The sequence below is a fragment of the Amphiura filiformis genome, chromosome 10, assembly GCF_039555335.1.
Source record: "Amphiura filiformis chromosome 10, Afil_fr2py, whole genome shotgun sequence".
Classification (NCBI taxonomy): Eukaryota; Metazoa; Echinodermata; class Ophiuroidea; order Amphilepidida; family Amphiuridae; genus Amphiura; species Amphiura filiformis.
In genome coordinates, this window is record NC_092637.1 from 13,076,445 (window position 1) to 13,091,016 (window position 14,572).

Genomic DNA, 14,572 nt, shown 5'->3' on the forward strand with positions numbered 1-14,572 from the left:
TTTCAAAGCGAGCGTGTAGAAGCATTCAAATATCACAGATATACTTTGTAGATCCTGTGATTCTTGAGTTATGTTGTCAAAAGGGCTGAAACAACAACACTTTTGTAAAACGTACATAACTCATTAACAACAATAAATCAAGCAAGTTTTCAAAGTATATGATTTGTAGAATGGGCTTTTGAAAAACATGAAGTGTTATTTTTCAATAATGTATTGATTTAGATAATGTTTGTTGTTTCGACCAACAGTACCTAGTCTACCCTTAAGCATAACACATTGTCACCCATAATTTGAGAAACAAATTGACAATGTTGTCTAATGTCTATCCAACATTTAAAATGATACAACTGACAAAAATATATATATTAACCGCAACAAGAAAACGAACTTTTATTTTTTTAAACTTTTCCACAGAATAAATACATATACATAAATACAATTAAAACAGTAAAATTACTAATGAGGATTCGTATTACTTGAACTGCAAAAGTGCGCTTCTGATTAACTGAAACGCACTACAGAAAATAGAGTTAGAACGTCCAAAAACCAATATCAGAGAACAATTATTTGTGAACAACATTCTCTTATAATAAACAAGCAAATTTTCCTGTTGCACAATAATTGTTTCTTGACTATGAAGATGACATACCTGGTATTGAGAAACTTTGTTTCATCTATACTGTTACCCTTTAAGGTGGTACTACACCCCTGGCCAATTTTGTGCCTATTTTTGCATTTTTCTCAAAAATTATAACGCATTGGTGACAAGTAAGATATTTATATTATAGGGGCAAGGACTACAACTACTGCATTGAATACTATTTCAGCACAGACAACACTTGTGGAGTTACAGTCAAAAATTTGGGAAACCCGATATTTGATCAATAAATTAATAACTACTTGTCTTGAGTCACTGAAATTCCAGTGTAGTAACTGGGTTCCTTGCCCCTATAATATACATAACTTTTATTACCAGTGTTTTATTAGTTTTTGAGAAAATATGCAAAATTAGTCACAAATTTATCAAGGGGTGTAGTACCACCTTAATATGACATGATTGTCAGGATACTTTAAAATGCAACGAGTTTTTAAAGTTCAGAGTAAAAGTTCTAACAATTCTTGATAGTCCATAGGGATGATTTTACCACTTCTGTTCCTGTTTATGAATGAAGTTTACACCCTCTGGTTTCTCTAGTTGCGTACGATGATCAGTAGCGTTGCCAGCGGGGGAGGGGACAGACTCCCCCTTCCACCGACACCTAAAATTGGGACGGGAAGCGGGAAAATTGGGACGAGAAGAATGGGAGATAAGAGAGAAAGAAGGGGAAGGAGAGGGAAAATGGGGACGATACCGACGTTTGCGATTTCAATAGCATGAAGACAAATTGTATTTCGATACCATAAAATTTCACATGTCCAAATAAAAGTTAATTTATAAATACAAAACCATATTTCACAAATATCATACAAATAAATAACACTCATAGTTATAAACCATTAAACTTGATACTAAACACGCCAAACTTAACATTCAATAGTGTCTCAACCATCAATACTAAGTATAGGATAATGGACGCGATTAGAACATTCGTGGATAAGAATGGCCGCGACGCGAAGCGCCAAGGCCATTCTTATCCTCGAATGTTCTAATCCGCGGCCATTAACCGACTTAATAAATTTTCCACAAATGGAGGATAATAACAATAACACGCCATTCGTAAATGCCTTTTTCTTTTCTTTGACAAGCAATAATAAATGATAACATTGACTGGCAACGCTTCAAAACGTACATACAGCTATGACCCACAACTTAAATATCGAAGCATTGCGAAATAGAGCGATAATGGAGTACAAATCGGACGTTTTGAATACACACGAATTAGAATACTGAACTATTATTAAACAACTCGCGTATAAAATATAATGCTGTTTTTATATAATAATAAAGTGAAGTAGTTCAATACCAACACCAAAATCAAATTAATTTAATCAGAAAAGAAGAATCTCAGAAGAGGTAGGTTACCGTATAGGTGACCCGTTCTGACAAAACCAGGAACAAGTCGCATTTTCGACATTTCATAATTTGAATGAAAATGTAAGCATTAGACAATAACTTTAAAATGATACCAAATTTATATACATAGCATCATTACTTTTCAAGATATAGATAATTTGTAAATGATACCTTCATATTTTTGCCAAATGTCTATTCTCAGTAATGTGCTAATTAGTTTCCTGTCTTACGCAGGATTAAATAGGGATTATCATAGTTCAATTGTTAATTATTGATTAAATAAACCTCGTTTTAATAAGTACTTTCAAGGATTTTAAAGTCCACTTAGTTCCAGAACCAAATACCATTAAATTAAGTATTCCAATATCTTTTTTATGGGAATGTCATTTTAAAGGCATATAACTCAAAAACATGCCTGGCGACTTGTTCCGGGTTTTGTTAGAGCTGGTCACAGTTTTTTATTAGGCCTACCCATTGGGTATACCCATGAATGGATACCCATGATACATTTTATAAATTAAGTGACAATGTCACACTGTCCCAGAATGCTTTGTGAAGAAAACAACATTCTGTATACAGGCTATACAGCCTCTTGAGTCTAAAATTCTCCATTCTCAATTGCACGGTGGTCTCACTTGATTTGGACCAGAACATTCGGTGATTTTCTCATCGGAGCCATCCACGCAGTCCCTCGTCCCATCACACCGTAGGCATCCCAGAATGCATTGCCCGTTGTTACATTGGAATTTTTGCAAGTCATTCCCGTCTGTTGTCTTCTTGCCATCAAAATCGGTGTCGCATTGATCTGTAATTTAAGGTTTCAAAATATCGGCGTTACAGTAAAAGTAAAGCGACCAATGAAAATAAAGAGAACAAAGTGATCAATAATTGTGTCTTAAAGAAAAAACAACATGTGAAAGTAGGGTCTAGGTCACGCTTCGGAAACCCCATCAGATATCTTAGGATTCTCTTTTTTAAAAACCTCAAGATTGACTCAATCAACTCAAGTTAAACCCCTCCAAGTGCCAAGCACTGGAAATATGTTTCAACAAGTCTGCCCCACTGCATGCTGACTTAATGATTGGTTCTAAGAAGCTGTCCTATGTCAACAAAGCTAAAGTTCTTGGTGTCTACCTACAAAATGATCTTAAGTGGGAGTCACAAATTGAAAACATGACTAAGAAAGCCAACCAAAGGCTTTTTATGTTGAGATCACTTAACAAATTTGGCTTTGACCGTGAAGAGCTTTTGACAGTCTTCAAAAGTAAATGTTAGACCAGATGTTGAATATGGTGATGCAGTGTTGCATTCTGGTTTATCTATAAAGCAAACATATGAGCTGGAAAGAATTCAAAAGAGAGCTTGTAAGACCATAGTGGGCTTCAATAATTACAAATCATATTCTGATGCATTAAATACATGTGGGCTTAATTCTTTGCAAGAAAGAAGGGAGGATCACTGCCTTAAATTTGCCATCCTTGAGAAATAGCCAACACATTTCTCAATTGGCTTCAAAAACAAACCGTTTCCAGCAAAGCCCTGTGCCTTATTTTGTTAATCTTTTGAATGCCAACTAAAAGGCATTCTTTTCTGGCTGCTTTCACTAAAATTGCTCCTTGACTTTTGAGTAATAAAATTGTTTTTTTATAAGAATTTTCCAGTTTAAGTTTGTTTTCAGGATATATATTTTTTGCTTGTATTTAATATGTATTTCTAAATGTTTAGCAGTTTTTAAAGTGCAATATATATTCATGTTCCAGAGAGGCTGATGGGAAGTGAGTCTTATGTTTCTGTGCATGTTCTTATGTGAGTAAGTTTAGCTGTGAGTATTTTAGGAGTGTACGTTTTGTATATGAGACTGCATGCTTGCTGATGATTGTGAGTGTAATTTTGTATGTCGCTCGTTTGCCTGTAGGTAGTATGTGCTTGAGTTAGGTAAATAAGTGAGTGAGGATTTCTAATTTGGGTTTTTTTTGCGGCGTGAATAATTTTAAATTAGTTTGGTGTGTTGTGGCAATATCAGTTTTTGATTCTTATGCAATATTTTTTTATTTTTGTATTAATAAGTGTTTTTCTATTACTGTTGTAATTTGATTAGGCCAAATAAAAAAATAAACATGTTTCACGTCCCCTCGCGCTTCCTTTTTTGAGGTTTCCTCAAATATCTTTTTATTTTTTGAAATTCAGTTATAACTTTACAAAAAATATGTCTAGGAAGTTGGGATGCTTTCTATAGCCTTGTTAAGATACAAGAAACATTTTAGGAAGGTTTTGTGATCATTACAGGGGGTGTAACTCTCAGAACAACAAATAAAAAAGGGCCTCCTCCTTTTTCCAGGCATTATTGTATACGCTAAAACAGCTCTGAGTATGGGTATTTACACCAATTTTGCGATAAAAAATAGAAAATAAAAAGACCCCTCTTCCTCCTTTTTTTTCGAAAACCCGGACGTGAAACATGTTTTATTTTTTACTTGGCCTTATGCATGTATTGATTCTGTATGTTTTATACCATGTAAAAAAATTCGCAATTTGGCCTTAGGGCCACGAGGTTATTTTTTTAATAAAATTGAATTGACTAATTGTGCAATTATGGTCCGAACACATCATGCTCAACTTGATTGACCAAAATATTCTCTAGTCATAACACGTGATCACAGTGGCGCACAGTGTCATCGCCCGATTGTATTCCCACCTGTTTAATAGTTTTTAAATGCATAGTGGGCTGAAGGACATCCGACTAAGGCTAATGACATTAGCCTGTGACTGACCTCTGTACGGTCAGCGATCATACATTCGCCATTGTCATCTGCTTATAGACTGCCTCTTCGATAGTCTCCTACACAGCCAGTTTGTGTCAGTCGGTCTGACACTCGTCGATCCTGTATGTTCGTGATAGCCACATACAATCTGGCCCGAGACTACCTCCACTAGGGTCTACGCTGCGCTATTTAAAATCTTGAATTTTGGTCACTTTTTCAGCTCAAGACGCAAGCTACTCTCTCAAAGCGCAAACTAACGACTATCATATCTGTTCAAAATATATATTCAAGTGCAAGGAACCACATCTGGTTTCTTTATACGAAATCATTTACGGGAGATATTCATCATTTTCCACCCCGGTATCCAAAGATTTATCGTCTGAATATCAATCGTGCATAGCACATTTACGTGTATCGATCCCGTGTATTCATTTCAGTGTCTCTGGTTGTATAATGTAATTATTAACAGGGCGATGTCGGTGTGTGGCGTAGCGTGGATCATCATATGGGTGGGGGGGGAGGCACCGACCATGATTGGGGGCACTGGGTCTGATGGGGGCACAAGCCTTTTTTGCAATTTTCCTATCGGATTTAAAAAAATTCAGATCGATTGTAGGGGGGCACATGCGTGCCCCTGTGCCCCTATGACGCTACGCCTCTGCGTAATCACCGTGATCACGACAGCCGAACACACATTGACTGCTCAGTGCCATGCAGAAGTGGGTATAGTGCAATAGCTGCCATGTGAACATTTGGAAATTTACATACAGTATATTGTACTCATCTACACATGGCAGCTATTGCACTTACCCATTTCTGGCACTGAGCAGTCGATAGGATAATAATCGGAGATAATCCAAGTAAACATGGGCCTTCATTTTTTAGGTATATTTAGAGGCTTTTAATAAAAATTATGAAAGAAAAAGAAAATTAAATCTATCAAATTGCAAATTGTATAAATTGCTTCAAATGGGAACACAGCAGTACACGGAATAGCCACCTCCAAGTGAAAATACTGTTATTGGCAATGCTGTTTCAGGCGGCACAGTCCCTCTGCAAGTATTTGGACGTGTTTTTGTTTTCGTACTTAAAACAATTGTGAACTTGATAATTTTTAAATCCCATCGATTTTTTGAGTTTTTGATTTCAAAAGTAGTGCCTAAGTTTTTACACATAATATCATGTTTGTTGGACATAGGCCTATTATCTGAACAGGTCACATGCAACACATGCAAAGGTTCCAAAACCGGTAGCAGCCTCTTAAATTTATTCAAAAGTATGCCTAATAACATTATACCATTTGTATTGGTTATTTGTTCACTAAAATATACGAAATGAGAGGGTGCCCGTTAAACAAAACTTTTTTTTAGAATCAACCTGATATTCTTCAATCTAGACGCAAGTGCAGACTTACCTCTCCAAAAAGCTTGACATTCGTTTACTCCCGTTGCGTTAAAGACTAACTCATCCGATGCGTCCTGACAATCGATAATGGAGTCGCAGACGAAGTAAAAAGGAACGCACTGTCTTTCCAGTTCACCCCTTGAGTTAGTTTTGTTGAACGTACATTGGTGATGAGGCACATTCAACCTTTCGAATGTCTTGCACGGTATGTCTGAAAAAGAAGGCAACCAAAATTAATTATTCCTCTACACATGTTAAAATACGCTGCTAGTATTTTACTATAATTCCGGTATCATAATTATAGTGAAAACTACTCTCTACCGTATATTGAGGGAACACCGGCCTCCAATCCTCTAGGCCAGAATTTAAAGTATCTGGGCAAAACCTGGGCAAAATGAGTAGGCCTAAACACCAGGATCTCAAATCCTCTGAGAGTGGGGGTCTGGAATTGTATGTTTCTTTTCTTCTTCATGTAAATGTTATTGGGAACAACCATTTTTTTTCTTTTAATTTCTTAATGGATCTGAAATGAGCGTTTTGAGCGTTTCGACAGTATTTTTTGTGGGACATGAGAGCACATCAGACATATCGAATTGCATTCTGAATACGAATACTGTCTTTCTGATATCAAATAATTTTCATTTTTTGAAATTCACGATATAATACAAATTTATTAAAATTATTAAAATTTGATATTTTCACATTTTTGATATATACAGTAACAGTCTTCAAGTAAATTTCATACATCTAATGATATATTCTTAAAGTGTATGTAGGTGGAAAAAAACAACGATCAATTGAAAATTTTGACCTTTCATATTGAAGATATGGATTTGTTTCCAAAAAGACCTAATTTATTTTGGAGTTTGGGAGGAAAATCCATATCTTCAATACAAAAGGACAAATTTTTCAATTGATCGTCGGCTTTTCATCTCACCTACATACACTTTAATCATCAGATTTATAAAGTTTACATCGAATACTGTTAAATATCAAAAATATCAATATGTAATCATTTGCCATAAAATGTGTATTACATTGCGAATTTCAAAAAATCAAAATTATTTGATATCAGAAGGACATTCTTTGTATTCGGAATGCAATTCGATGTCTAATGTGCTATAATAAATACTGTCCAAACGTTCATACCCCATCCCTTAAAAAGTTTTTTTTTCATCGTGTGACAACTAAATACAAAACATATTATATACTAACCTTTTAATGCAGTTGATAGAATCGCCATTGCTGCAAATGTCATCAAAAGAGTAAATACTGCTGTCCTATTAAAAGCCATTATGTCTGTATATTGGTTCTGCAAATAAAATATGGTATCAATCAATCAATTAATTTATCAACTATTTATTCAATCAATCAATTAAATAAACATAGCAAGCAAGTAAGTAATCAAGCAATCAAACACTGATAATCAATTAAATAAACAATCGGTCAATCATTCGATCCCTTGATTGATCGACCAATCTATTAATCAAACAAACAAGCAAGCAATCAAACATCCTATACTTTGATCAGCTCTCAATCGGCGGGCCTTATAACATCGCGGATTAATATCAAAATATTTTATTTTGAGAATAGTCTTGTGACATCTCGCCAGAAGCATCACGGATTGTTAATAGTCCTATACTTTGTCTACTTTCTTAAATACACAAAATATAGACCAGACAGGTCAACAAAATATCGCTCTTAACGTGGGTCTACTTTACGGCGTAGTGATAAAAGCCTAATATTTCCCGCCTATTAAGATCTGATCAAACTATAATCAATCAATCCAACAAACAACCCACATCAATCGCGCAAGCAAGTAAAAGCAAAAAAAAAAAAAAATCGTTGAACAAGAAAGCTATCAATCAATCAATCTATCTATAAAAACATCAACTCATTTCAAAATACCACATGTTTTAAAGCTATAATGTATGATCTTTTCAAACGAAATTAGTATTTTTTTAAACCTGTCATAATATATTTTTAATGCTTATCATGTCCCAGCCTACACCTAAATGGAATTTTCCAAATTTGTTGTGTTTTAGGATATAACAAAGCAATTTTGAATTTATGTCGTAATTACAACATTAAATCACCCGGGTAAATCCCATAAAAGGTTTCACGTCAAAAGGCCAAGATAGTCAGTGGGGTTTCTTGATTTTACCTCTATATTACGGCCTTAAATGGACAGAAACCTATCCTGACAGTTATTTCATCATTTGTGGTAAATTTTAATTAAATTTAAATTTGACGGAAATCGTACATTATAGCTTCAATGCACAAACTTCACAGCCCTTTTTGATCATATTGATAGCTTCTTGACATAATTCTGACAAACATGTAAATGCGGAAATGAATGATATATTTGTATGGAATTCAATTGTTATACCCGGGTGTTACACTCATGCACAATTCCCAAAAAGTAACTCTCTCTTTGCACACTGAGTTACTTGTCATTGTCATATTAATGTTTAATGCTAGCTAAAAAGCATTCATTCATCATTCATCATTTATTTTCATATCAAATAAATACATAATTACATACATCAAAATCAGACAATATTAAAATATCAAAATACATCAAAATCAAAAAAATAACTTAATTACAACAATTAACAAGACATGTTATGGAGGAGAAGGCTGGAAGGCCAAATAGGCCTGTAAATGCCTTCCCTACAGGGGTTGATACAAAAAAAAAAAAAAAAAACAGCCAAATAGTTCAACTACGGAAAAAGACAAGGACGGGGCTCAAAGAAATTTATAAACCAAATGTTAAATTTGTTTTAAGTGCTCAAAAGAGAAGGAAAAAAATCAAACGTAAGTTGAAATTAGCTTTTGCTTAAATTGATTACGGAAATGCTTAACTGATTTAGATTGCTTAAATTCATTTTCTAGTGTATTCCAACGATAGGGACCGCTAGTACGAACAGAATGATCCGAAAATGTTTTCTTATTTTTAGTTAGATTGTAGTTGTTACAGTGTCTTGTCGAATAGTTGTGGATATCAGACCGTTTCTTAAAGTAATATTGAAATGAGGAAGGTAGCTCATTCACGGAGTATCTATACATAAAAACACCCAATTCAAAAGTATACATATCAATGACGGTTAAAGCATTGTATTTGGCAAAAATGGGTGCAGTATGACTTCTATAGTGCCTATTAGAAATTGTCCTTATTGCCCACTTTTGGAGCTTAACAAGTTTGTCTAAATAGGATTTACAAGTATTTCCCCAGATAAGTCTACCATAGTTTAAATACGGCAAGATAAGGGTACAGTAAAGAGTGAACATTGGTGAATAATATACGGTTAGGGACAAAGTGTTTAAGATTATTTATTACACCAATATTTCTAGCAATTGTTTTGGACACACAATCAATGTGATGTTTCCATGTAAGGCATTCGTCAATTAACACACCTAGGAATTTGGTATGTTTATCTCTCTCCAAACAGGTATTGTCTAAAGTTACATTTATATCAGATTTATCAATATTTGATACCATATGCGGAGTTCCAAGAATCATATAGTTCGTTTTGCTAGCATTAACTGATAATTTGTTAGCTTTGAACCAATTGTTAACTTATTTTAGTTCTTCGTTTGTAAGATTGATTTGGTTTTTAATATTGGGATGCGAGTACAGAATAGTTGTATCATCAGCGAACAGGATAAAATCTAGAACATTTGAAGTGTTGGTTATATCATTTACATAAAGTATAAAGAGTAGAGGGTCTAATATCGACCCTTGGGGAACACCGCAGATAATATCTTTATGTTTAGACTCGTATTAGTTATATGAAACATGTTGTTTCCTATTACATAAATAGCTTTTAAACCATTCTAATGCAATTCCACGAAATCCGTTATGTTCCAATTTATGCAAAAGTATATTATGATCAATGGTATCAAATGCTTTTGATAAGTCAAGAAAAATACCTATTGTAGTTTCGTTTGTCCCAACGGCATTGTTGGTCTTATCTACAAGTTGTAAAATAGGTTGAGTGCTTGGGGCGAAACCCAAACTGTTTGTCATTAAGGATTTCATGGGCATCAATATAATCAACACATCTGTTAAACACAAGTCTTTCTAAAATTTTAGAGAAACATGGTAGTAGTGAAATTGGTCGGTAGTTTGACAATTGCTCGGCATCATCCTTTTATAAATTGGTACAACCTTTGCTATTTTTAGCTTTTCTGGAACAGCCCCAGTTGAAATAGATAGATTGAAAATCATTGTGAGAGGTTTCACTATTTCATTTACTACTCTTTTTATAATAAAGTTTGAGATGTTGTCATTACCAGCACCCTTATTTGGGTTGAACTTATCAATTATCTTCGTGATATCTCTTTCAACTATAGGTTTAAAATACATACTATTAGACTTCTTGTCACCAAGATAATCATAATAATTTTTACCTGTACTATGTATATTTGATGCAAGTTTAGGCCCTATGTTAACAAAAATTCATTAAATGCATTTGAAATATCTTGAGGATTTGTAATGGAATTTCCACACTCATCCTTATATTTACTTTGTGAAGATTGCTTATGGCCTTTACCTAAAACATTATTGATTGTTTTCCATGTCTGCCTCATATCATTTTTGGCGTGTTCAAATTTTAAGAAAAATATTTTCCGTTTTGATTTACGTATAAGCATGTTAAGTCTATTTTTATAGGTTTTGAACTTTTGAAGTCGTTCTTTGCTAGGGGAGTTTAGATAACATTTATATAATTTATTTTTCTTGTTTATACTCGCCAGTAAGCCTTTTGTGATCCATGGAGATATTAGAGAGCTTGCGAAATGGAGTTACTTTAACTTTAACTTTAACGTCTAGAGGATTATAGAGTATTATGTATTCAAAACCACTCTGCCATTAAAGCCGCTTGAAGTTAAAGTTAACGCCAGAATCTATAGTGTGCCGTAAATTATGATGAAAATACGTCATAATTAAAACAATGGTTTGCATATTTCCTCATAGACTACATAATTACCACTTATGTATTGTCTAGTTAATAGACCAATTATTGGAAATCTAATTTGGTTTGGGTAAAAAACATGCCACATGATGCTAAAAATTACTGATTGAATTAGATCAAAATAAATTTTGTTCCAAACGTCACACTTGATATATACATTTGTGTGTGCTCATGACGTACACCAAATCAGCTTGCGGAACCAAGTTTTTGGCTTGACTTCAACGCCAAGGGGATTAAGTTCCAGTAAAATGGACTGATTTTACGCGACCCAGCAGTGTAGTGAACTTCTGCGAATTGCAACTACTGTGAACATTTTTTTTACAACGTTGCGTGTCTTATAATTACAACTCTATATAACCAAATATGTTTGCACTGTTCAGGTATTTTATTTAATTATTATTTTATTCATTTAGGCATACATTATGTACCCCAATTCAGCAGAAAGCTGGTCTAACATGTGCCACGCTATTATACGTATATTATAGGCCTATGGGTATTGTATGTCAACCAAATTATTCATTATTAAAAGAGGAGGCCTATTTGTCACAAAAATAAGAATGTCAGGAAAGGAGCATCCAGAAATATGTTGGTTGAAATTCAAAATTCTGGGAGTTTTTAAAGAACAAAATGAGGATCATTCGGGGAGATATATTTAATTCGATCAGAATGCAAAGAGGAGTCCTTGCCCTCCTAAAAGAAAACTCCTGGCAACGCCACTGGGGAGTGGGAAAGTGAGGATAGATGAATAGATGGAGGAGGGGATGATATGGAGAGGTGGTGATGGTGGTGGGGGGGGCTAGGGAGAGCAAACAGATAAAATGGGCTTGTGTCCTGATGGAAATATAAAATTGACAAAGCTGACGTTTACTGGAATAATAATTGAGCTTTTATTATAATAATCCGGGACAATAATATAGGCATATCACAAGAATATTTAATTGAAACATGTTTAGAAGTATAATATTAGCGTATAGCTCATAACATAGGCCTAATTCCCATTGCATTGGTCATCGCCAAGAGATGTAATCCATGTTTATTCAAACTAAGCGCCTATTGTAATAAGTGTTACCAACAAACCACTTCAGCAAACAAAAGGGAGAAATTTGATGCAGTCGCTTTTACATACCCTTCTTTTGATCACCCATTGATACACTTCACCTAGTTTAAACAACAAGACGCTGTTGGTACAGAAACCAATCTGACGTTCGCGTTGAAGTGAAGTTGAGCAAGAAATCGAATCGATATTTTTGAAGTTGCCGTTAAAGTTCCAGTAACTTCATTCCGCAAGCTCTCTATTGGTTCCTTTTTTCGGTTACTTCTACATTTTTCCAGTGGAATACATTCATTGTATAGCTTGTCAAAGGTTACAAAAAAATTATCGTAATCATCATTTGCATTTTTACCATCTAAAATTTCATTCCATTTGACTTCCGAAAGCTTCTGTTTTTATTTAGTGATATTACCATCAGAATGATTTCTCTTATATATGACTTTCTGTGCTTTATCAGAAGTGTTAGTATACTCCAGGTTAGTAGACAACGATGTTGGAAAATGGACAGTTAAATCAGTAACTACAATTGAGGATTTGATAATGTCTTCATGATTAGTCAATATATTATCAATAATTGTTGCTGAAGACTCTGTGATTCTGGTTGGTTTGTAGATCGAAGGTATCAATGAGTATGAATATATGAGTTCAAGATAGTCATGCGTTGGTCTATGACTGTCAACCTTTAAGAGGTCAATGTTAAAGTCACCCATAACATAGAATTGCTTCATTTTAGAACTCAATACTTTGAAAATAGGGTCAATATCATGTATAAAATCATCAATTGAAGTATGAGTCCTATACACAACTCCAATAATAGCATTCTGTGATTTTTGATTCTCGATTTCAATAAAGCAAGATTCATAATTTTCATTTGCATGACATAAGTCTTTCCTAAGTTTGTACTTCACTTTATCAGATATATACAGACAAACACCCCCTTTCTCTCGCTCAATTCTATTTGTATATTCAATACTATATCCTGGAAGGTTGAGATAATCATTTGGTTTCGGATATATTTCGGATATATACCAATGACAGTGAATTCATTGTCTAATACTTTGATACAATCTTTTAGGCCATCAAAATTCTTATTCAAACTTCTAATGGTAATATTTAATATGTTGAAATTGCCCCGAGTTACATAGGGATCTATAGAAAATTGTTCAGGGGTTAAATAAGAGCATTCATGTATACCATCATTACCACATACTACATCACTGTTAGTTCTTCTCTGTATTATTATACAGTCAAATCTTAGAGGGTTAAAGATCATGTTATCATATTTATCAAAGTCCACATCGGTGACTTTAAATTGTGGGGATTCGTTTAGATCTTGAATATCATCTTCAATGATTTCGTTGTTATCAAGGACAACAATAGAACATTTTGAACATGTCCATTCATTGCGATTTAAATTCTTAAGTTGATTTTGCTTTAGTTTAGTACATTTTTTGTGTACATAACCTTTACATATATTACATGATATATCTTTATGATGATCTTTAACAATTTTTAGACACATAGCACAATTATTATTATTGGAAGACATATTATCATTGTTCAAGCCAGTATTAGCATTGTTCTTTTTATGACAAAGTGGGCATGTCCATTCTCCGGATCTCAGTTCTTTTGGTTTTAATCTAGAACAATTTTTATGTACATAACCGTTGCATGAGTTACAAAATAATTTTTTATGACAAGTTATTATATTGTTTGAGCATACTAAACAAATATAACGAAATTGGGCAGACATTTAAACAAACAAACAGGCAAAAAAAAAAATTTAATTTAAAGCAACAGACAAACAAACAAATAGGCAAAACAGGCAAACAAATAGTTTAGTGTTACATTATTTTTCAAAAATGGAAGCTGCTAAATCAACTAAACTTTGGTACAAAGTTGGTAACCTACAGGTCTACCGCCTATGCTAACATTTTATACGAGGCTTACCGTTAGTTAAGTATATTTTCACCGAAATTTCACTTCGTGAATAGTTATGTTGATTTCCTTACACAGATATTGGCTCACGTCCTCTTCTGTTGAGTTTCGTCTCGTGATCTTGCTTTATCTGTGAGTTTCCTCTGCTTATATAGGCCTAATATAGGCCTAATCCGGGGATTTTATGTCAGAACTAAAAATAGGTAAAAATGGGTATTTTTTAAACCATAAGTTTCGAGTTCATTGTAAATAGGAAACACGGAAAGTAAGGCAATAAAAGTGTTTAACCTTACTCGACCGACAAAAAATGTGAGAATCCGCGGCCCTTTGTTTCCTCATTTTCATAATGGTAAACCTATGTTTGTGTATTGCCTAACTTAAATCAACAAATTTACATGTAAAATAAATCATTTACTCTCAGATGGGC

General features: G+C 33.9%; 1 protein-coding gene across 1 annotated transcript; it reads right to left on the reverse strand.

Moving 5' to 3' along the window:
- Positions 1-361: 361 nt before the first annotated feature.
- On the reverse strand, positions 362-14,309 carry LOC140162517 (uncharacterized). Its single transcript, XM_072185765.1, has 4 exons — positions 14,158-14,309; positions 7,396-7,492; positions 6,191-6,391; positions 362-2,819 (listed from the first exon to the last, which is right to left on the reverse strand). Exons 2-4 carry the CDS (start codon positions 7,472-7,474, stop codon positions 2,629-2,631), a joined length of 471 nt encoding a protein of 156 aa, XP_072041866.1. The 5' UTR covers positions 7,475-7,492; positions 14,158-14,309; the 3' UTR covers positions 362-2,628.
- Between the last annotated feature and the right edge of the window lie 263 nt (positions 14,310-14,572).